The 25188-nt window shown below is 41.0% G+C and overlaps 1 protein-coding gene across 1 annotated transcript; it reads right to left on the bottom strand.

The window, feature by feature from the left end:
* Positions 1 to 14481: 14481 nt before the first annotated feature.
* LOC311630046 (ferritin light chain-like) lies at positions 14482 to 15388 on the bottom strand. Its single transcript, XM_084898775.1, has one exon. The coding sequence runs from the start codon at positions 15189 to 15191 to the stop codon at positions 14673 to 14675; it is 519 nt and encodes a 172-aa protein (XP_084754901.1). The 5' UTR covers positions 15192 to 15388; the 3' UTR covers positions 14482 to 14672.
* Positions 15389 to 25188: the final 9800 nt, after the last annotated feature.

Here is a 25188-nt window from a genome sequence, read left to right as displayed (position 1 = left end):
ACTCTGGTCTGTGGTGATGTCACTGCCTCGGCTAACCCTGATTGGTTGGGTGAGGGCTAGGAATAACTCCGCCCTGTGGGGTGGAGTCGGGAGCTCATCCTCGCCCTGCCCTGCCCTCTCACCTGCAGACAGTGGCCAGTGCCATAGTAACTGATAGACCCGACCCTTCACAGGCTGCAGTGCTGTTACAGAAATTTGAGCCTGGGAGCACACCTACACTGGAAATCTGTTCCCCTGCAAAGCAAAGGGGCAACCAAACTCGAAGCCCACGCAGGGCGGCAGTGCCACCTGACTTGGATTCTGGCAAGAGGATGTTTTTAAAACTGATTTTTAGAGAGAGAAACATCCATGTGACAGAGAAATACCAGTAGGCTGCCTCTGTACCTGCTGACCCACCAGGATCTAACCTAAACCTAAGTATGTGCCCTAACCTATAATCCAATAGGAAATCCTTTGGTGATAGGTTGAGACTCCAACCAATTGAGCCACCTGGCCACGGCAGATCTGAAAAAAAATTTTTTTTTAAAAATGTACCTTCAGGCCCTGGTCATTAGAGTGTCCTCCTACACACCAAAGGGTCATGGGTTTGATTCCAGGTGAGGGCACAAACATAGGTTATGGGTTCCATCCGTATTGGATTGTTTGGGCAACTGATCGATGTTTCTCTTTCTCTTTCCCTCTCCCTTCTTCTCTTTCTAGAATCAATGAAAAGATCATATCTTTAGAGAAGGACTTCAAAAGAAAAAAAAATGTTGGTTTGGTTCAGTGGATAGTGCTCCTGCAAGCGGACTGAAATGTACCAAGTTGGATCCTGATGGAGGGCACATGCCTGGGTTTCAGGCTCAATCCAGGGCCCTGGTCAAGACACAACCACTTGATGTTTCTCACATTAGTTTCTGTCTTTCTCCCTCCCTTCCACTCTCTGTAAAAAAAAGTCAATGTAAAATGTCCTCAGGTGAGGATTAACCAAAACAAACAAACAAACAAACAAACCCATCCCCAGTGTGATTATTGAAGGAGCATATGAAGTATTTGTTGAATGAACTGGAAGGGATGGGATTTTGCTTTCTGTTTTAGCAACTCTGCAAGCCAGAGGGTTTATTTTTATTTTTTTAACATATATTTTATTGATTTTTTAGAGAGAGGAAGGGAGATGGATAGAAAGTTAGAAAAGTTAAAAACATGGCCTTCTACACCCCTCTCCTCCCTGGGGATGTGCCCGCAACCAAGGTACATGCCCTTGACCAGAATCGAACTTGGGACCCTTCTGTCCGCAGGCTGACGCTCTATCCACTGAGCCAAACTGGTTAGGGCCAGAGGGTTTATTTTTTATTTTAATTTTTATTGATTATTTTAGAGAGGAAGGGAGCGAGAGAAACAGCAGTGTGTTGTCCACTTACTGTGCTCTCTTTGGTTGCTTCTTGCCTGTGCCCTGACCAGGGATCCAGCCCACAACCTGCTGTATCGGGAGGAGGTTCTAACGCCCTGCGCTGGGGGCAGCCTGTCAGGGCCCCTCAACAACCCTCTGGGTGCCCTGGCCCCTGTGGGCCGAGCGCCTCCGCCACAGCAAAGGTTTGGGTTCCATTGGGTCAGGGCTCCTATTCGATACTTAGGTTTCGGATTTGATCCCCGGTCGGGCTAGAGGAAGTGACCGAGGACCGTTGAGGTCCGTGTGCTCTAGTCATTGGGGGGAGCTGGGGTTCCATTGCCGACTTGGCCACTCTGATCCCCATCCCCCCAATCCTCCATCCGGGACACTTCACCTCTGCCAGCTACACATCCGCATGGGTAGGTCGGCCTCTCCGTGGCTCGCCAGGCCCGGCTGCTGCTCAGTCGCCCCGGGAGGCGGATTTCTGGGTTCCCAGGGAGAGGGGGTCCCAGAGGGAAAGCACTTCGCTCCGCCTCCCTTCGGGGCTCCCTGCCTGGAGCTGAGCACCCGTCCTGCTCAAGGCTCTGAGGGGAGGCTGCCCAGGGAGGCCGCCTAGCTGCCTGTGAGAAACAAAACTGGAGCCCTTAGTCCTTGAACCGTCATCTTTGAGCATGTGGACACATTTTACTTTATTTGACGCAGCCATGTGCCCAGCCTCGGGTGGCAGCCTCTGGATGCCCACCCAGTCCTGCCAGACTTTACCCGTGAGGGCATCCTGGCTAACTAGCATACTCCTCTCTTATTATATAAGATTAGTGAGATTTGTTGTATATCAGACACTATGCAAGGGATATAACCATGAGCAAAAGTATTGTGGATCTTACAGTGTATTTTTTTTCTACCATTTATTTTTTATAAACCTAGTACTCTCATATCTTCCTAAATCTCCACCCCTGCTTGCTTATGTATTTTCTTCCAAGTCTGCCCTCAGATCTTTATTTACATTATTGTGTAAATAACTGATCATAAGTCAAAGTTTTATCCCGAGAGGCATTTATTATTTTTTAAACTAGAGGAAGAATTTAAATAATCAGCAACCAATAATGGCCAAGATTTATTAAGCATTTACTATGTTCCATGCATTATTCTAATCACTGCATATAGATTGACTCATTTAGTCACAGTAGCACTATCAGGTAGGTGCTATTATTATATTTGTCTTATAAATGAGAAAACCGAAGCACAAAGAAATTAAGTAACATGCTTTAAATCACTAGGCACATAAATAAAGCTGGGAGTTGAAAATGGATCATTTGACTTGAATCCTCATGCTGCCAACCACATTATACTACCTGCATCGTCATTAACAAAATTCCAGGCAGGCTGCCATTAGATAGGCTCCTGTCTATGCTCTATGTTCTATTCTAGCCAGGAGTTGGGACTTTGTCCTTTCTTAGAATTCAGGTTTTAGAAACAATTTGATTAGGAGAAAAACAGTTAAGACATAGTCTTCCTAATGGGGATTTTAGTTAATCGGTGTGCCAATTATTTAGCCATCGTTTTTCAGGGGCAATGACTCTATACTTGGTAATGCTGGAGACCCAGATTCATCAATTGCTCTCTGTTGTTAGAATGTGCTAGAGGGGGCACTAGAGGGATATCAAGGCAGGAGGTAGGGAGAAGGGATTGTTCCCTTCCTGTTTGTTGTTCCCATCAGCATTGCCTGGAATATTATCTTGAACACCAAATGTAAGGAGGCTGACCTTGCATTTGCAAGGGATAAGGGAGTGCCTCCTTAAATTCTGTGCTCTAGGCACCTCATTAGTGTCACTCTAGTCCCTTCCCTGAAAGCTACTCTTATGGATTTGTTATGTTTTGTTAGTTTTATGTAACCTTTTATGTGGTTTTTACTTACATTGTTGAACACTTGCCTATTATTCTCTGTTAATTGGAAGTGACAATATAAGCATTCCCCATTTTATTAATAATCTTTTACTTTTTAAAAAAATCCAAGAAGTATTAGCTTTTTTTTTTTTTTTTTTTTTTTTTTTTTTTTTTTAAATATGATTTTATTGATTTCAGAGAGGAAGGAAGAGGGAGAGGTAGAAACAATGATGAGAGAGAATCATTGATTGGCTGTCTGCTGCACACCCCCCTACTGGGAATTGAAACTTCTGGTTCATGGGTCCACACTCAACCACTGAGCCACACCAGCTGGGATATAATATTTTACTTTTTACATCTTTTAATTTTTAAATCCTCACCTGAATATAGGTTTTTATTGTTTTTAAAGAGAGAGGAAGGAGGCGGGAGAGAGAATGAGAAAGAGAAACATCCATATGATTGCCTTCCATATGCAACCCCACTGGGATCAAACCCAAAACCTTAGTATGTGCCCTGACCAGGAATTGAACCCATAAACTTTAAAAACACACTACATATTTTAATTGATGAGAGAGAGAGAAAGCTAGGCATTCGCCCTGGCTGGGAATGGAACCAGTGAACTCTCTCAATGCATGGGATGACGCTCAAACAACCAAGCCACATTGGCCAGGACTGAATCCCCAATCTTTTTGGTGTAGGGGACAATGCTCCAGCCACCTGAGTCATCAGCCAGGGCACTTATAATCTTTTAATGAATATATTTAATCTATCATGTAGATATTTGTAAAATCGTTACAAGCATTATCACACACATTATCTCATTTCAAGTCTCACAACCTTATAAAGTTAATGGGACAGATGTTACTCACTTTATAGATAGGAAAACAGAGGTTTTGGTAGGCTAAATGTGTTGCTCATGATCATAAAATTACTAAATAGCAGAATCAGTTTTTAATAATTGTTAATTGTTATTGCCATTAATAATAATAACCAGTGCTATTTTAGTGAGGGTCTGCTATTGAGTGTCAGAACTGGCCTTTGAATTCCTGTTTCCTCTTAAACACTATGCTCATTACACCATTTTGCCTCATTAAATCAGGATGTGTTATAATTTTGTGACAAGGACTTTCCTTCATAGGAATTCAAAGGAGAGGAGTGCTCAGGGAGAGCTTCCAGTAGATGGCCAGACTTGAATTAGACCTGAAGTGATGAGTGGGGATTGGAGGGAAAGAGCAGTGGAAGATAGGATTGGTGAGAGAAGAACTGAGGTGAGGAAGGAGGGGAGCAGAGTGTGGAAGAGAAGGGGTGGGTGGGAAAAGAGTCCATCCTAAACAAAGGAGTGAGCACAAATGAAAACAGGGAAAAAGAAGTGTATTGTAAGAAACTGAGAGTGGATTGATGTGTGTTAGGTAGCGAGGCCACGTTAGACTACTGAGGTTGTTTTATTGCCCTTATAATAGCAACGATCTTTTAGAAAGTTTAGTTACACACAGAATCTATATTTGTCTGTGGCTGTGGTGGAAATGAGAGCATTTTGCAATAGTTTCTGTTGAATTTAATTTCTCTTTTGAGTTTCCATTTTACTTTTAAATACTCATAACATTTGCCCTTTGCTTATTCTCTGTATTTAGAAATGATCACCGTGTAATATACCAGGAGTCTTATAGAGTAGGGTGAAATTGCTCAGTAATTTGATTGATCACATTTGTAGTACTATTTCTTAGAGGAAAAGTATATCTTACTTTAATTCCAGCTAGAAGTAAGATTATTCATTAATGCCTCAAGATTGTGCCCCTTTGTATAATTTTAATGAAGAAATATATGGTAGGTACCTCATATCATGGCAAAGGGACAAACCAGACAGGCCTTTTCTGTCTCATATCCATAGAGTTCTTTTTACAATGAGAGACTAACACAAAGTTTTATTCTTAGGAGTAGAGGCCCGGTGCACGAAATTCATGAACGGGAGGATTGGTGTGTCCCACAGCCCAGCCTGCACCCTCTCCAATCTGTGACCTCTGATTGGGCCTAAATGGGCAGTTGGACATCCCTCTCACATTACTCTCACAATCCAGGACTGCTTGCTCCCAACTGCTTGCCTGACTGCTAGCCCAATTGCCCCTAACTGCCCTCCTCTGCCAGCCTAGTCACCCCTAACTGCCCTCCCCTGTATGTCTGGTCACCGTGAACCATCCACCCCTACAGACCTGGTTGCCCCTAACTGTCCTCTCATGCAGGCTTGGTCAACTTTAACTGCCTTTCCCTGCTGGCCCGGTAACTCCTAACTTCCCTCCCCTGCAGGCCTGGTTCCCATCACTGCTCTCCCCTGCAGGGCTGGTCCCCCCAATTGCCCTCTTCTGCCAGCCTGGTCACCCCCAATTGCCCTCTCCTGCTGGCCTGGTCACCCTGAACTGTCCTCCCCTGCAGACCTGGCTGCCCCTAACTGCCCTTCCCTGCTGACCTGATCACCCCTAATTGCTCCCCCACCTACCAGTTTGGTTGTCCCCAACTCCCCTCCCTTGCAGGCCTGGTCACCCCCAACTGCCTTTTCCTGCTGGTCTGGTCACCCTAACTTCCCTTCCCTGAAGGCTTGGTTCCCCCACTTCCCTCCCCTGCAGGCCTGGTTCCCCCAACTGCCTTCCCTTGCAAGCCTAGTCACCCCCAACTGCTCTCCCCTGGAGGCCTGGTTACCCCCAACTGTCCTCCCCTGCAGGCCTGGTCACCCCTAATTACACTCCCCTGATGGTCTGATCGCCCCTAACTGTCCTACCCTTCAGGCCTGGTTCCCACCAACTGCTCTCCCATGCAGGCCTGGTCCCCCCCACCCAACTGCCCTCCCCTGCAGGCCTGATCACCCCAACTGTCCTCCCCTGTAGGCCATCTTGTGGTGGCCATCTTATGTCCACATGGGGGCAGCCATCTTTGACCACTTGGGGGAGGCCATCTTGTGTGTTGGAATGATGGTCAACTTGCATATTAATTCTTTATTATATAAGGTGCCTTTTATATGAACTTTTCTATTAAATCATTTGTGAAAAATCAAATATAAATTTGATTAATAAAATAGGAAATATTTGCTCAGAATACTATGTGCTCAGAGTGAGCTATTGTGTATAATTTTTAAAAATGTTACATAGGGCTGAACTCTTTACTGGTTTGCTATTATTTTTATTTTTTTGCTATTATTTTTAGAACTAGTGGCCTGATGCATGAAATTCGTACAAAGAGATAGGACTTGCAGCTGTGATGGCTTGCCTTGGCCCTCAAAGGACTTGCAGCTGTGATATCTGCCTTAGCCCTTGCAGCCCTGGTTTGTCCAGAAGGTCGTCTGGAAGGTCATGCGGGTGTCTGGTCTAATTAGCATATTATGCTTTTATTATTAAAGATAGTTTTGTAAGTCATCTTAAATCACCTTAATTATATGCTCATTTAAAATTATCTATCTACAAATAGATAACTAACTGTATCAGATATAATTCTTTGGGTTGCAAGTAATAAAGCAATTAACTGACTTAAATAATGAGAAAATTTATAATCCTACATAATAAAAGAGTAATATGCAAATTAACCATAACTGCACTACACCCACAAGCCACTCCCACAAGACATATCCACAAGCCAATCAGGATAAGTATGCAAATAAACCTAACCAAGATGGCTACAGCCACAGAGAGCAGGAGGGAGGCTTGGGTTTCCCAGGTAACAGAGGAAGCCAAGCTTTCCCCCTGCCCTAGCTAGACTAGGCCTCCACTCAAGGCTACAAAGTTTCATTTATAGAAAGTAAACAAATCCAAACAGAAATGGCGGCATCCATGGAGTGAGCAGGAGGCTTGGCTCCACTCTAGGATACAAAGTTTCAGTTATAGAAGGTAAATAAATTCCAGATACCAGGGCCTCCACTTGGATCGCCACGGGGTGTGGATGGCCTGCAAACCACCACATGCCCCTCACTCAGGCCTCCGCATGCCTCAAGGGAATCCCCACCCTGAACTGGGATACCTTTCAGGGAATACCAGCTGGCCCCCAACCATGCACCAGGCCTCTATCCTATCTAATAAAAAAGTAATATGCAGATTGACCATCACTCCAACACACAAGATGGCTACCCCCATGTGGTCAATGATCCTGCCCCCATGTGGACACAAGATGGCAACCACAAGGGAGGGTAGCAGGAGAGGGAAGTTGGGAGGGACCAGGCCTGCAAGGGAGGACAATTGGAAGTGATCAACCCTTCAGGGGAGGGCAGTTAGGGGTGACCAGGCCAGCAGAGGAGGGAAGTTGGGGGAAAACTGGCTATTAGGGGAGCAGTTAGACATCAATCAGGCTGGCATGGGAGTGGTAAGGGGGGTGATCAGGCTGACCAGCAGAAGTGGTTATGGGCAATCAGGAAGGCAGGCAGGTGAGCAGTTGGGAGCCAGTAGTTCTAGATTGTGAGAGAAATGTCCAACTGCCCGTTTAGGGGTCCCAGATTGAAGAGGGTGCAGATTGGGCTAAGGGACACTCCCCTGCCCCCATGCACGAATTTCGTGCACCGGGTCTCTAGTCCTATATAATAAAGACTAATTTGTTAAGTGTCCGACCATTCATTTGTCTGCTATGACACGCACTGACCACCAGGGGGCAGATGCTTTGGCCAGTAGGTTCGGTTGCTGCTGGGGTCTGGCTGATCAGGACTGGGTGAGATGGGCTGGACATGCCCTATAACCCTCCTGCAGTCCCTCCTAGCCAACCTATCTCTTGCATTCCTTCCCAGCCCTGACTGTGCACTTGGCCTGGCCTGCACCCTCAAGCAATCCAGGATCCATTGTGGGGATGTCAGAGAGCCAGTTTCGGCCTGATCCCCACAGGCCAGACCAAGACACCCCATCGATGCATGAATCTGTGCACCAGGTCTCTAGTTTCAAATGAAAGAAAACCCAGAAGTAGAGCAGGCTACACATTTAACTGGTTTAGTAACTCATTTATATATTTATTTATTTATTTTTTGTGTGTGTTTATTTTTTTAAAATTAATAAATCTTTATTGTTCAGATTATTACAATTTTTCCTCTTTTTTCCCCTCCATAGCTCCCCTTCACATGGTTCCCACCCCACACTCTGCCCTTACCTTCCCCCACTGTCCTCATTCATAGGTGTATGGTTTTTGTCCAGTCTCTTCCCACACCTGCCCTTCCTCTTCGCTTGCTTGTCTCTGTACCTCAGCCTTTTGCAGCTCCTTTGATTCTCCGTGAGCTTTTCTCTTTTCTTCTAGTTGTAGAATTTCTACTCAGCCAGCTTTCCTGTGGTTCTGGATGATGTCCGTTTTGTCTTTCAGTTGTAATTTTGAAATTGTTGTGCAAGGCAGCAGTTTAAGTGTTTACCTATGCTGCCATCTTGGTTTCTCCCCAATTGCTTTAGTACCTCATTAATGTCATCATGGACCTAGGCTCATTCTGTTTTTCCATTATGCTATCAGTGATATTGGACTTCAAACTAAGGCTGGTTCCTTTTTTATTTTAACTTATTGTGATCTAGCCTACATGTTTTCTTATTCATGTCTAAATATAGAGACACCAGTTTTTGTTTTTGTTTTTTGCCTCTGTCTTAAAAAGAGCCGAAACCAGTTTGGCTCAGTGGATAGAGCATCAGCCTGCAGACTGAAAGGTCCCAGGTTCGATTCCGGTCAAGGGCATGTACCTTGGTTGTGGGCACATCTCCAGTAGGGGGTGTGCAAGAGGCAGCTGACTGATGTTTTTCTCTCATTGATGTTTCTGACTCTCTATCCCTCTCTCTTTCTCTCTGTAAAAAATCAATAAAATATATTTTTAAAAAAGAATAATATTTGTAGAAACTTCTAGCATTTTTCTTCTTATGTATAATTGGTAACAATTATGCCACATATTCATTCCTGAGTATTGACAAATTTGAGCTCATATTTCTATTACTCAGTGGGATAATAGAAAAATAAGTATTAGATATTTGTTATAAGGGTCACCACAATTTTATTAAGTTGTTCTGAGTTTATCTGCTATATTTTATGGATTATGTTAAAATCTTTTATACTGTATCATTATTTTTTTAAAAATATATTTTATTGATTTTGTACAGAGAGGAAGAGAGAGAGATAGAGAGTTAGAAACATCGATGAGAGAGTCATCGATCAGCTGCCTCTTGCACACCCCCTACTGGCGATATTCCCGCAACCAAGGTACATGCTCTTGACTGGAATCGAACCCAGGACCTTTCAGTTCCCAAGCCGGTCCCGGCTATACTGTATCATTATTATACAAAGCACAACATAGGACAATATATAAGTTATGGAGGGTTTTATTAGCTATAAAATGTCTTTCATATTTTAAGTGATTTCAATAATCTGCTTTAATAAATTTCAGATATGCTGGAATCCAAAATTTGAAATGCTTCTCTCATATACTGCTGTCCAATATCAGGAAGGATTCCTGAGGAAGGAACACAGTGTTAATTCTCACCCCTTGGATACAATGCCATATTTCTATAGAACAGAAGTGGAATGAAACAACGGGATAAAATGCAAAATAGCTAGGCATGAAGTTGGCAGGAGTTACAGAGTATTCTCTTCTAGAATCTTTCATGGTATCAACTTTACAAACAATTTTACTTTTTACTTTTAATTTTACTAAAAAATTAAAAAATATTTTCATTGATTTAAGAGAGGAAGGGAGAGGGAGAGAGAGAGAGAGAGAGAGAGAGAGAGAGAGAGAGAGAGAGAGAGAGAGAGAGAGAGAGAGAGAGAGGGAGAAAGACACATCAATGATGAGAGAGAATCATTGATTGGCTGCTTCTTAAATACCCCTTACTGGGGTTCTAGCCCACAACCCAGACATGTGCCCCAACCAAGAATCGAACCTTGATCTCTTGATTCATAGGCCAATGTTCAATTGCTGAGCCACATTGGCCAGGCTAATATTTTTTTTAAATTGATGAGAGAGAGAGAGAGAGAGAGAGAGAGAGAGAGAGAGAGAGAGAGAGAGAGAGAGATTTTTGGAACATGGTATCTACTTTAAACTTTTTTTTTTTCCCAGTGAGTACAGTTTTGAGTGTTTTGAGGAGAGATAGACTTGTGTGTATATGCGTACATATGTGTGTGTTAGGATTACTGTAAAAAAGGATAGTTAGTTGATTATTCAGAATGCTAGTTCTAAACTTAGCTACATTGAGTAATAGAAAAACACATTCCAATATTTGCTTCACAATAAACTCTGGAAAATGTATTGCTCTGATTGCTTGGTAAGAAAAACAAATACTAAGATATTTGTTGCTAAATATAATAATTCTCTTATGTTTAGCTGCTATCAGTAGTTTTGGGTTTTGACTGTTAATGAACTTTTGTTGTATTAAATATTGTATGAAAGAATAATACACTTGGGATTGCTATTATGTTTCTCAACCTAAATAGGTTTATTTTGTTTATTCAATAAGTGTTTATTGAAATATTAAAATGGCTCAGGCACTGTGCTAGGCACTGAGGATATGCTGGTGAGCATAATAGACCTATTTCTGCCTTCATGAATCTCATAATCTAGTAGAATATGGTTGGAAACTGGGAGATCAATTTGTTGGTGGTGTTGCTGGTTGAATATGAAGAATGGAGGGAAATTAATAGTTATTACAGACAACATTCTAATGTGATAACATAAGAGAAGAGAGTCTAGACAAGTTTGCCTATGTAGCTGAGGTCAAATTAAGTCAATGGCAGATCAAGAAATAGAACTGGTGTCTCAGCTCACTTAACTCCCCGGGCCCCTCCTGAGGATACTATATTTCTTCATGTTGGTGAAGGGCTGGACTGGGCACACAATGCCTCTCAGTCACCGTCTGTGCCATTTTACATTTGCAGCTTCCCTTCACACCTAAATCAGGTCTCAAGAGTGAAGCAGACATATCCTGGACATTATCTCATTTTAAAAACTGATTTGCCTCACATTATTCTATAAAAATAAACATTTAGAATGCAAAGTAGCCATGAGATGATTATTATTATTTTTTAATAAATGAGCTAGGTTAATAGATAAGGCATACACCCCAACAATACAAATGATACATCTTTGTAATCAGTCTGCATTATTTCAGCCAGCTGTGAGAGAACTGCCAACGAAAGTGGAAGAATTCGGCTTCATGAATTATTTATTGGATTCAGTTTAGTACTCTCATTATTCATAGTGCTTCAGGTTAGTCTGTGCAGCTATTTGCCTTAATAAGGAAGGGAATAATGACTTGACAGTGTATCTGTTTGCATTAGTGTGTACTATTGTTTTCCAAAATAAAGCCCAAGGTATTTTTAGAAAGATGCCTCTTTAAAATAGTCATGGCTGAAAAATATTGCATTTTATATCTTGGGGCTCTATACATTTTTATTTGTATGAAATATTTCATCCTTTAATAAACATTATTAAATACAAGGGAGTTGTATTCATATTTAGGATATCATTGATTATTGTTCAGCTAATGCATGGTGGGATTGTATAAATCTAAGCTTGTTTATCTTAGGATTAAAGTATCTGAAGAGGCAAACTAGAACGATTAGATTGAAGTTGGTTTGTGTATTGCTGCTCTGCTATTTGAATTCCAATGATGAGTATTTATTTTAGAGAGAAAAGTTTATTTTGTAAATTAAATCATAGCAATTATTTTTTATTATTTGTTAGATTAAGTTTCTATGTAGATTGTGTTCGAGTGGGTAAAACATATCTGATGGGCCAATTCTGAAGAATGCAGTTTATTACATACTAGGTGCATAAATTTGTTCATGGGAGGGGGTGTCCCTCAGCCCGGCCTGCACCCTCTCCAATCTGGGACCCCTTGAGGGATGTCCAACTTCCAGTTTAGGCCCAATCCTGTCCCCAACTACCCTGTGCAGCCTTCCCAATCGCTCCCAAGTGCCTTCCCCTGCCAGCCCGATCACCCCCAACTGCCCTCCCCTGCCAGCATGATTGCCCCCAAATGTCCTGCCCTGCAGGCCTGGTCACTTCCCACTGCCCTCCCCTGCTGGCCTGGTCGCCCCCAATAACCCTCCCCTGCAGGCCTAGTTGCCCACAACTACCTTCCCCTGCTGGTGATGACCATCTTGTGGTGGCCATCTTGTGATGATGTAGGGGTAGCCATCTTGTGGAGGCCAACTTGTGATGACATCACAACAGCCATCTTGTGATGATGTATCTGCGTCCATCTTGTAATGACATTGTGGTGGCCATATTGTGATGATGTTGCACAATTCCACCCAGGCTTTTATTATATAGCATAAGCATGAAGGGAGATAATTTTTGCTTATTTTTGAAAGAGTTCCACCTGACGTTATAAAATTTCCCATTCAAGGGTAGAAGAGACCAGAAGAGAAGGGAAAGGTATTTAGATGAAGAAGTAAGAAAAATAAACATTGTTAATAGTCCTCAGAAAATATTTCTAATAATAAACTATACAATTAGATTCACTGACCTTTGAAAAAACTAGTTACATAGCTATAGCTCTATATAACAGTTGGGGGATTAGTCTGAATTTCCTTAGGTGTTTCCCATTTCTTTTGAATGTACAGCCCACTGCATCTCTTCAATCACACCTACCATTTTTAACCATCAAGCTCTGATTAGACCGCAGTACAGGCAACCTTGTTTTAATTTGAAGTGTTATCCAAAGCTACTTTGTGAAGCTTTGCCAACAGGTACTCCTGTAGCTCATCCATATTTTGGAGAAAATTAATAGGTTGGTCACAATCTCTGACATTTTTCTCTTCTTTCAAGGCTATTGAGAAATTCTTCCATGTTTGCTTAGTCACCTCTGTCTCTATAGAAGCTATGTAAAATTTCTTTATTCTCTTCAAACTTTAATCATCCACCTATCCACTTTCTCTTATGAGTGAAAACTGAAGAACATCAGATGCATGCTTCCTCATTCACTGCCACTCAACAATAGCTTGACCTCATATAGCCATTCTTTTATTTCCCTCCTATGAAATGAAAGAGATATTCTTTCTTTTATATGAAGGTAATTATTTCACTTAGGGAACATTTCTTCTTCTACTTTCCATTGATATACATACTACATTATAAATCAGCCAAAACTGGTTTGGCTCAGTGGATAGAGCATCGGCCTGTGGACTGAAGGGTCCCAGGTTCGATTCCGGTCAAGGGCATGTACCTTGGTTATGGGCACATCCCCAGTAGGGGGTGTGCAGGAGGCAGATCATTGATGTTTCTCTCTCATTGATGTTTCTAGCTCTCTATTCTTCTCCTTCCTCTCTGTAAAAAGGTCAATAAAATATATTAAAAAAATAAAAAATAAATCAATGATCTCCTTTTTTTTTTTTTTTTTTTTTTAGTACTTTTAACCTCTCCCCTTTAATAACTCTGTATTAGTTATCTATTGCTGCATAACAATTTAAAGCTTAAAACAACACACATTTATTATTTCACATAGTTTTTGTGGGTTAGGAATCTGGGAGTGGCTAAACCTAGCAATGCTGGCTCAGAATCTCTCCTGAGGTGTGGTCAAGAAGTCAGCCTCAGTTGACAATCATCTGAAAGCTTGATTGAGGATGGAAAATCTAGTCCAAGGTGGCTCACTTGACTTTGGCAGGAGGCCTCAGTTCTTTGCTAGCTGTGAGCAGCGTGAATATTCCTTGCAAAATGGACCTTGAGTGTCTCACAACATGGCAGCTGGCTTCCTTCAGAGCTACTGATTCAAGAGAGCAAGGTACAGGTCACAATGTCTTTTATCAGTTAGCTTCAGGAATCATTATTTCCACACACTTCTTTGATTTACACAGATTTACGCTATTCAATTTGTGTGTTGGGGTGAGTACTACAAAAATATCAGGAGTCAGGGATCATTGGCGTCATCTTGGCGGCTGGTTATCAAATCTTCCCATAAATATTTAAACATATTTAATTTTATCCTGTCTTAAAAACAAATAAAACAATAAAAACAATGAATCAAACAACTAAACAAGGTAACAGTTACATCAATTATGCTCCCTCCAAAATATACAACTTTTAATTTTGCCCTTCCTTTTCCTCTATATTTGAAACTCTTAAAACTGTTGTCTATATTTTCTGTTACTGGACTCTCACTTTCATTCATTTCTCAATCTTTTGCCATATAGCATTGTTTTATTTTACTAAACTACTCTTGTCAAGGTCCTGACTTTCTTGTTGCTAAATCCAATGGAATTTTCAGTTATTTATTTATTTATTTATCTATTTATTTTTATTATTTATTATTATTATTTTTTTAACTGCTGCAAAAAGCTTTATTGTTTCATTTGGTCCAGTGCGGGGGGAGAGGGCTCCAGGGTGGATAAAAGAATGGCTAGTAGTTTCGGGAAGAGGCTCAGGCAAAAGCCAGAGACTGGGGGGGGGGGGGGGGGGGGGGCGGGGGACCTCTGAAAGGTTTCTGGGCTCCAAAGGCTCCTAGTCGTGTTTGAGGGTGAGCCTTTCGAAGAGATACTCGCCCAGCCCGGCCTGGGGGCCGGCCAGCCTGCGGATGTTGGTCAGGTGGTCGCCCATCTTCTGGATCAGTTTCACCTCCTCGCCCAGGAAGTGGTTCTCCAGGAAGTCGCAGGCGTGAGGGTCCGCGCGGGAAGAAGCCTGAGCATGCAGCTCCAGGAGGGCCTGGTTCAGGCTCTTCTCCAAGGCCAGGGCGGATTCCATGGCGTCCAGAGTTTTGGACCAGTCATCCTGGGGCGGTTTCTGCACGTCCTGGTAGAGAACGCGGCCGCCTCGCTGGTTCTGCAACTTTAGCAAACGCTCTGCACCCTCCCGCTTCTTCTCGCGGAAGAAGTGGCCCACGCCCTCCAGGGCCACATCGTCGTGGTGGAAATAGCAGCCCAGCCCGAGGTAGTTGTAGGAGGCCTTCAGGTACAGGTTGAGGAGGCGGTTGACCGAAGCCTCCACGTCGGAGGAATAATTCTGACGAATTTGGGAGCTCATGGTTGTTCAGTAATGAGGCTTTCAGGTAGAAAAGAAACAAAACAACCAAAAAGCCGGTGTGTCGGCTGGTCCCGGAGGTGGCGCTGACTGCGGTGACTAGGTGAGCCGCAGGAGAGTGGCCGGAGGCTGGAAGAACGGCGTCCCTGGGTCTGTTCCGTCCAAACACTGTTGGAGCAAGAGACAGATCCGGGACCTCCGAGTGCGCTGCTGCCGGAATTTTCAGTTTTTAAAAAAATTTTTTACTTGATCTCTACCAGTAGCATTTGACACTGTTCATCCAATGTCACATACATTTCTTTCCAAAAAAAGACCCTCTTCCCTTAATTGTTCTGATATGTAACTCTCCCAATTTTTGATCCAATTTATCCATCTTGTGCCTTTGGAGTCTCCTTTGACTAATGTTTACCATTCTTCAGGCAATGGTCAAAGTTTTGTCATACAACTTTTCTCATTGTACACAGTCTCCTGTGTGCTATTCAGCACTACCATGGCTTTAAGAATTACCTATATACATGTTAACCAAAACTACATTTTCATGCCACAATTTTCTCTTAACTCAACAACAACCACCTTATCTTTGTTTGTTTATCATGCAGTAATGTACCAATAATATCACAAAGCCCTACTCAATACTTTTCTTTCTAATCCTTTTGTGTTTCCAATATCTGTGATTGGCACTATTATCCACCAGATGGTAAATTTAGGAAGTTTAGAACTAATCTTTTTTCTCTCTCTTACCTCCATCATTTCATTAACTAGTAAGTTATGGTGATTATAACTTTTAAAAAATCCTCTCTGAAGCATATTTTTTCCATTGATTTTTAGAGAGAGTGATAGGGAAGGGTGAGGAGGGTAGAGAGAGAAAGGGAGAGAGAGAGAGAGAGAAAGACAGAGAGAGAGAGAGCGTGAGAGTGTAAGAGACATCAACGTGAGAGAGACACATCGACTGGTTGCCTCCCGCATGTGCCCCAACTGGGGCTAGGAATCAAACCTGCAATGGACGTACATGCCCTTAACTGAAAATCCATCCCATGGCCCTTTGGTCTGAGGGCTGACACTCTAACAACTTTTTAAAAATATATAGATATATTTTATTGATTTTTTACAGAGAGGAAGGGGGAGGGATAGAGAGCTAGAAACATCGATGAGAGAGAAACATCAATCAACTGCCTCCTGCACACCCCCTACTGGGGATATGCCCACAACCAATGTACATGCCCTTGACTGGAATTGAACCTGGGACCCTTCAGTCCGCAGTCTGACGCTCTATCCACTGAGCCAAACTGGCTTTGGCTGACACTCTAACTACTGAGCAAAACTGGCCAGGGCTAATTTTTAAAATATTCTTGAATCTGTACAATATGTCAATTCCCTCTGCCATTTTGTTATTGAAACCCCTGAATTATCAGAAAAACTTAAAAAGTGTTATCTCAGTGTCCATTCTTACCCTCTTCTAATCCATTCTCCACATTGTCTTTCAAAATGCAAATGTGAATATGTCACTCCCTTGCTTAAAACTATTCTGTTCAATTTATCTGTATGAAAGTGCCACATTTTAATAATTATAGCTTTACTAGAGGACCGGTGCATGAAATTCATGCACTTGGGGTTGGGGGGGGGGGTCCCCCTCAGCCCAGCCTGGATCCTCTTGCAGTCTGGGAGCCCTCAGGGGCCTAAGCTGGTACTCAGACATCCTTAGGGCTGCTGCCAGAGGTGGGAAAGGCTCCCACCACCATTGCTGCACTTGCCAGCTCTGAGCCTGGCTTCTGGCTGAGTGGCGCTCCTGCATTGAGCATCTGCCCCCTAGTGATCAGTGAGTGTCATAGCAATTTGTCATTTTGCCATTCAGTCAATTTGCATATTTGTCATTTTGCCATTCAGTCAATTTGCAATTTGCATATAGGATAATATGTTTTAATATTTAAAATTTCATTAATTAAAAAAATATTTTATTGATTTTTTTACTGAGAGGAAGGGAGAGAGATAGAGAGCTAGAAACATTGATGAGAGAGAAACATTGATCCTGCACACTCCCCATGGGGGATGTACCTGCAACCAAGGTACATGCTCCTGACTGAAATCAAACCCGGGACCCTTTAGTCTGCAGGCTGATGTTCTATCCATTGAGCCAAACAGGTTTTGGCATATCTTTTATAATTGAAACTTTGTAGCCTTGAGTGGAGGCCAGAGCTGTGGAAGCTTGGCTTCCTCCATTGCCAGGAGCAACTCAAGCCTCTTGCTCCCTCCAGCTCCATGGCTGTCATCATTTTTGTTGGTATTTATTTATCTTCTATAATTGAAACTTTGTATCCTTGAGTGGAGGCTGGGCCCACCAGGGTGTGCAGAAAGCTTGGCTTCTTCCATTGTTGGGGAAATCCAAGTCTCCTGCTCTCTCCGTGGCTGCAGCCATCTTGTTTGGGTTAATTTGCATACTTGCTCCCAGTTGGTTGGTGGGTGTGGCTTTTGATTGCAGCAAAAGTAGAGTCAATTTGCATATTACTCTTTTATTAGATAGGATTGTTGCAGAAGACATACCAAGCACCCTTCCTAGAGAAAGGGAGGGACCCTGTTTATTAACACTAGTGGACTCCAGGAATAATTTCCAAATCAGAGTGAAGAAACATGCAGAGGGCTTCACTTTTTATAACCTTCTGGGGCCTTTGTCTTGTAGATATGGTTTCACCCCCTTTTGTGGGCTTACAGGAAGGCCTCTAGGGATAAGGACTCTCAGGGCAGTGCATTGTTGATAGTTTTTATGGCCTGACACACCTTTCAAGACCAGTTTCCTCCTCATTATGAAACTGTTTTCCTCTTAGATTTTATAGATAGTTTAGAGCATGTAAAGGGAAAGGTAGATTGCTTACTCTGAGGGCAATTTGTCTTGAATTCTCTTTGCTAAGTTTTTAAAGAAAAAGAAGAGATAACTTGAGGTTGTAGTTTTTGATAAGAGCAAAGCATGCTGGTGCTTTCTATTAAAGACTGAAAGTGAGACCACAGAGCATGAAAACAAACAAGGATGTGACATAGTTATCAACTTATTTTAAAAGTTCGGAACCTAATCAGTTCTCAGGTGTGAATGGAAGGCTGGACCATTTTCCTAATCATTTACTACTTCATTCAAAGCATATTTATTCATTAATACTATAGACAGCATGAAGAACGCAACTAATATGCTCCTTATCTTGATGGAGTTATTAATTTAGTAGGGAATAGAGACAACTGTACTGGAAATTACTAAAATGTAACAAATACAGTTTTACTGAGGGTCTTCTTTCAGGTTGTAGACTGCTGACTTATCACTGTAGCCTTGCGTGGCAGAGAGCAGAGGGGAATCAAGCTCTTCCAAAACTCTTATCTGACATTAATCCCATTCATGAGGATTCTACTTGTATGACCTCACCTAACCCTAACCATCTCCCAACGTTCCCAACTTCTAACATCATCACATTGAGGAATAGGGTCTTCACATACGAATTCTGGGGGCTGGAGGGACACAAACATTCAGTCCCTAATAAAGGTTATACAAGATCATGTGGAAGAAGCTACCAGACCTAGACTTGGAGGGTTGAGTGCTTAGAGAAAGTGATATTTAAGCTGAGATGTGAAAGATGAACAGGAAAGCCACAGTGGTGAGAGACTGAACTCAATTCCACTAAAACAAAAGGTGGGAGAGTTCCTTAAGCTCTGGGGTACGCTGGTGGGAAAGTTCTGGAGGACATTAGGGCAGAAGGTGATCAGTGTAATTAGGTCATCTGTGTTTGCTAATTGGCTCCTACCCTCCCAGAGAGACCACGATATAAGGACATTATCTTTCTTGATGATTACATTTCAAAAGGATAGCTTTTAGATCCTCCAGAAAGACACTCCTTGGTTATAAAACTGGCAAAGACCCTGAGAGATTTACATCTCAAAATAGCAAAGAAAGAATTTACAATTGCAAGGTTTCTAAAGTAAATGCTCCAAGTAAAAGGGAGGTCACAGGTGGGCCTAAATTCAGAAAGAAACCTGTCTAAGCTTTAGTGAAGTTGAGGGGAATGTTAAGTCTGTCTTGGCCACATTAAAAATTAAGTTAGATATTAACAGTTGATAAGTTAGAGTCTAATTTTTAAGTCGTTAAATAGCTGGGGTTGGTGAATTTTATAACAAATTATATGTGTTGCAAAGGAACAATATTTCAAACTTCTCTAGATAGTCAGCTTAGGTGTAATATTCCCCTTTTTATTTTATGGTAATGTGAAGCTGTCTTCTCTTTTAGAGATTATGGTTTTTAGACTTTATAGAAGCTTTTTCTGCCTTTAAGTTTGTCTTCCATATCACTGCCAAGATAATTTTTCAAAATGAGAAATTTGGTGATCCTTTCTCTTCAATTTCAGGATAAAATTCGAATTCTTCAGTGTCTTTTCTTTGTCATAACTCCTACTCATGTTTCTAGCCTTTGCTTTCATCTTTTATAGTTTCTACAGCTCTTTAATTTTCAAACATTTATACCTCAGCCTAATTGTCCTAGTTTCCTTCTTTGTTAAGGCAACTCTTTCTTGTCTTTCACCTGACAAGACTGAATTCTTTATTGGCGTCTATCAATTTTCTTTCTCTTGGACTAGACTCTGAGCTCCTTGAAGGCAGATTCTATAACTTCCATCTTTCCCCCTAGTTAAGTCAAGTGCCTGACAAGTATTTAATATACATCTTTGTTGTACAAATGAATAAAATGGAGGTGGGAAATTAATTCCTTTATGAACATGACAGCTGTAGAGTGACTTACTGAATTATATTAATAGAATAAAATAGTTTTTCTGCTAAGTATTTACTGGTAACTTTGTAACTTTGTTCTTGGTACTCATCTAAAAAGAAAATACTTAATAGCACTTAAACACCCATAGTTAGTTAAATTAAAACATTAATCATTGTTTTTCTGGAGGTAACATATGGTTTAAAAAATGGGATAAGGAAGTAAATACATTAGCAAATCAGTATCTCCACTTTTAGTAAAAGAGTGAAAAATGAGGTATCATTCCTGAATTAAAAAAAAAAAAAAATAGATAAGCTGCTCTGTGGGTAGAAAAACTTTAGTAAAACTGGAAAGTGTCCAATTCAGTGAAGCAATGTTCAGTCTGTTTAATTAAAACAAACAAAACACAAAACAAAACAGATGAATTATCTGGCTGCTGATGACTAGAAGCTTTGTGAGGATGACACTTCATTTTACTCAGAAGGAAATGGAAGAGGAGACTTATTGAATAGATTTTGAATTTTTATCAACCTCCTCAGAGCCTATTCTTAGCATGGTGCTGTTATTTAAAATGATGAAAATAAGAGTCAAAGAGGATTAGGGGTGGGTCATATAAAATACGATAAAAATCTGCTGTATTTCTTAGGTTACATAAAATCCTAATGTTCCAGGTCAGAGTTTATTTCCATTATATCTTATGTTTATTTGTGTATTTCCATGTGTTTTATGTATTGACATTATTTCAGGACAACTTATCCATTTAGATTGTATCCATGGCATTGGGGAACCATTTTTTCAGGAAATGTTACTGTGAAGAAAAAACTATGTTGTTCCCTAGGGCCATTATAATATTCTTGTAGATTTCAGTAAGTCTGCTGTTTATTCATTTATGAATTAAAGAAATATGTATTAATGTAGGTATAGTTTCTGCTTACATTCAACTTTTATTTAGAAGAGAAGATAAACTTTAGTTAGATAATTTTACAAATGAATTTAAAATTACAGTCCTAATCAGCGCCTCAAAGGATATACCCATTTGTCCTGCAGGTGCCCATCTGAAGGATGAGAGGAAATTTAGTAAGCAAATGTGAAAATGGTAATGGGAGTGGTTGGAGGTACTGGAAGAGAGTGTTAAGGATGATGGAGCATTATGTGCAAAGGATCAGTAGTGGAAGGCATATGCCAAGTTAAAATTACTAGAGGAGGCCATCATGGCTGTCCCTATGTTATAGAGGGACATCATGGAGGTGATGCTCAGCCCTGAATCTGAGTTTTGAAGACTATGTTACCGACATTGGTTTTCATCTTAAGAAAAATAAAAAAGCACTAAAATATTATTCTAAATAAGTGGATTAATATGTAGGATTTGAATTTTGATAAGATCATCCTGACTGCCAGTGGAGAATAGAAAGGAAGGACTTATGCCTGGAGACTAGTAAGTACAGGAAGGAGATGGTAGGAATTTGGACTAATTAGGATAAGACTGCTTCATGAAAGTTGCCAGCTCATCTTGCCCACAAGCTTTTTTGACTCAGAGTGCCAATTGATGATAGATGAGAAATGTAGATTAAGAGACAGGGAAGACTGTTAAGAATGACTTCATGGTGTCAAAACAAGCCAAGGGAAAATTGTTTGGGCAAAAAATAAAAAAGGATCTCAAGTCAAATTTATAGAAAAGATTCCTTTATTAACTTTTGGTGGAGAATATATTTGTATATTTTCAGAAAAAAACTCCGAGACCATGTGGATTCCTGCAACAGAGAGGAATTGACAGGACTACTCCAGCCATGAAGACAGAAGAGAAACAGTCCAGAGATGGAAGATGCTGACGGCGCCTTGCCATAATAGCAATCAGCAGCTGTGCATCACTGCAGGTTTCCCAGGACCAAACCAGAGAGGTCGGACCTGCATTATCGCCATTTGTCCACCAACCAGAACTGAAATATCATTGCTGACATGTACACATAAAGAACTGTTTGACATTGAAATTGGCATGCAAAAGAACTGTTGGCCCAGAAAGAAACTCACTACAGACTAATTAATTTGCCTTTCTGCATAACCATTATTGTTTATCTCATTTTCTGTTCTAGTATATTTCTATTAGCACATGATCTCCTCATCTAGGGGAAATAATGAACAACATAGACTGATGAACAAGAACAGACCTGGAGACAAGGAAGCATTGATCAGACTGTCAGACCTCAGAGGGAAGGTAGGGGAGGGTGAGGATAAGAGGGAGATATCAACAAAAGACTTGTGTGCATGCATATGAGCCTAACCAGTGGTCACAGACAACGGGGGGGGGGGGGGGGGGGCTATACTTGGGGAGGGATTTAGGATGGGAATGGGGGGATGAGGACAAATATGTGATACTTTAATCAATAAAGAAATTAAAAAAAGAGAAATTATGTAACTTGTCCATGATCGCAGCAAGAAAGGAGAGCCAGGATTCATGAATCCAGGTAGCCTAGTTCCACAGCATCTCTGTGCTGCCTAAGAAAGGTGTGAATTAGGGAAAGGCTTTTCCTCCTTCTGTTTTTATTTGTTTCCCTAAGATTAAGATATTTTAATGTATTCTACTAATAACAACATCTACACTATTAAAAGAGTAAGATGCAAAAAAAAAAGCATGACTTCTGAGAGATTAAAATGATGACAGAGTAGGAGGATGCTGCACGGACGCGCTCCCAGGAACAAGCTGGAATTACAACTGAAATACCGAAAGCTTCCTGAATAATCAATGGAAACTCACAGGAGAGAAGCCTGATACCCAAGGACCAAAGTGGAGACCACATAGAGACTGGTAGGAGGGGCAGAGGCCCAAAAAAGGATGGCTGGCACCCACAGGAGAGCTATCTCAGCTCTCAGGTGTGTGTGTGTGTGTGTGTGTGTGTGTGTGTGTGTGTGTGTGTGCCACTTAGAACTCTGGGATCTAATCCCAAAGCTGAGATCCCCAGCAGAGAGCACAAAACTGAGGACATAATATCTAGCTGTGAAAAGTAGTGGGGTTCTGTCTACCAGGGAGTGGAAGCTGAAAGTTTGGGCAACCTCTTAAAGGGCCAATGCACAAAAATTCCCCTGACCTTGTGCACTGGCAGAGGGAGGGTGAAGTGGACTGGAGCTGTGAGAGTAGGACCCAGGATTGGAGATTTGGAGGATAGAGCCCAGAAGGAAGACACCCCAAGTTTCCTGGGCTAAGTCATTCCCTCACACAGCAGAGGACATCTTTTCCACATAGATGTCTGCCTTGCCCAAGGGGAAGACACACGCTATTGGAAAACACCTTCCCCTGAGGCCACTTAAGAAATTAAAAGTAACAATTAGCCTCCAGGCTAACAATTAGCTCCACCCTATTGAAAAACTCTCCCTATCCCTGAGGATGATTGCTGGAGGGCAATTCCAGTCAAAATCCTATTAATCTGGAGACAGAGACGATCTCTGGAGGCTTTGAATCTTTGAGTCTTTGCCTGAGCCAATTAGTCAGGAAACAGCTTTTAAAACTGTCCTGCTCTACTCTAGAGATTGAAAAGTATGGAGGATCTACCTAAAACATAGTCACAAACTCAAATAGATAACCAAAATGAGGAAACAAAGAAACAACCCCCAAATGAAAGAACTACAGAATTCTTCAGAAGAAGAGATAAATGAATCAGAGGTAAGAAATTTATCTGAAACAAAGTTCAGAGTAATGATGTTAAAAATGTTCAACAGTATGAAAAAATATATAGTAATTATAAAAATAGAAGAGTGTGAGATAAAGAATGACATGTCACAAATAAAGAACACATTGGAAAAAATACACAGCAGATTAGGGGAAGCTGAGGATCGAATCAGTAAATTAGAAGACAGAGTTGGAAATATCACTCAATTAGAGAAGAAAAAAGAAAAATACAAGTAAAAAACAGGAGGACAGCTTAAGGAAGCTGTGGGAGAATGTGAAATGCAACAATATTAGAATTGCAGGTATGCCAGAAGAAGCAAAAAGGGAGAAATGGATAGAGAAGGTGTTTGAAGAAATAATGGTAGAAAACTTCCCTAACCTGGTAAAGTAAAAAGTCACCCAAGTTCAGAGGCAGAGAGAACCCCAAATAAGAAGAACCCAAACAGACCCATGCTCACACACATTATAATTAAAATGCCAAAAATTAAAGACAAAGAGAGAATCTTAAAGGCAGTAAGAGAAAAGAATAATGTTACCTACAAAGGTGTTCCAATAAGGCTGACACCCGATTTCTCATCAGAAACTCTACAGGCCAGAAGGGAATTCCATGAAGTACTCAAGGTAAAGGAAAGCAAGTACCTGAGATCAAGATACTATATCCAGCTAGGCTACCATTCAAAATAGATGGTCAAATAAAAAACTTCCCAGACAAAAACAGCTAAAGGAACTAATCACCACCAAGCCAGCATTACAAGAAATGCTAAAGGAATTGCTGTAAAGGATTGCTGAGAAGAAGAAACAGATAGAGAAACCTAGCCATACATAATTAAAATGACTATACTAGTAAATAACTACCTCTCAATAAGAACCCTAAACGTAAATGGTTTAAATGCTCCAATCAAATGTGTAGGGTAGCTGAATGGATAAAAAAAACATGACTCAATTATATGCTGTCCACAACAGACCCATTGCAAATCAAAAGACACACACAGGATGAAAGTGATGAGATGGAAAAAATTTTTCAATGCAAATGAAAAAAAAAAAATATGAGTAGCAATATCCATATCCAACAAAATAGACTTTAAAAGCATCATGCTAAGTGAAATAAGCAAGTCGGAGAAAGATAAATATCATATGATCTTACTCATTTGTGGGATCTAATGAACAACATAAACTGGTGAACAAAAATAAAGCCAGAGGGGAAAATATTCTAGAACATAATAGAAGTAATACTGTTATTTGCATATTTTTAATATTTCCTGCAACTTTTGTGATATCAAAATATGTTAGTACAGTCTTGGTAATATTATACTTAAAATCCTTTTATTCTTGAAATATTGATGTTTATTGCATGTAATATTATTATATGTAAGATCATTTTTCCTGTGTAATTGGTGTCTATTGTATGTAACATTATCATATTTTAAATAATTTTTCTTGAAATATTAAGGTTCATTGCATGTAACATTATTATTTTAAAAATCGTTTTTCTTGAAAAAAAACCACAAACCTGGAAAAAAAAAGAATGACTCCTGAGTTACAGACTAAACCCTTGGTTAGATGGTGATGTCATTCACTATATTCGCTTGTATTTGTGCCTTTAAGAA

This window comes from Pipistrellus hanaki (assembly GCF_964339955.1).
Source record: "Pipistrellus hanaki genome assembly, chromosome: 1".
In the NCBI taxonomy this organism is placed as follows: domain Eukaryota; kingdom Metazoa; phylum Chordata; class Mammalia; order Chiroptera; family Vespertilionidae; genus Pipistrellus; species Pipistrellus hanaki.
The sequence above is the reverse complement of the archived record's forward strand: the minus strand, read 5'-3'. Positions and strand labels throughout refer to the sequence as shown.

Coding starts and splice junctions, on each gene's coding strand:
- LOC311630046 (XM_084898775.1), bottom strand. CDS start 15,191: ATGAGCTCCCAAATTCGTCAGAATTATTCCTCCGACGTGGAGGCTTCG.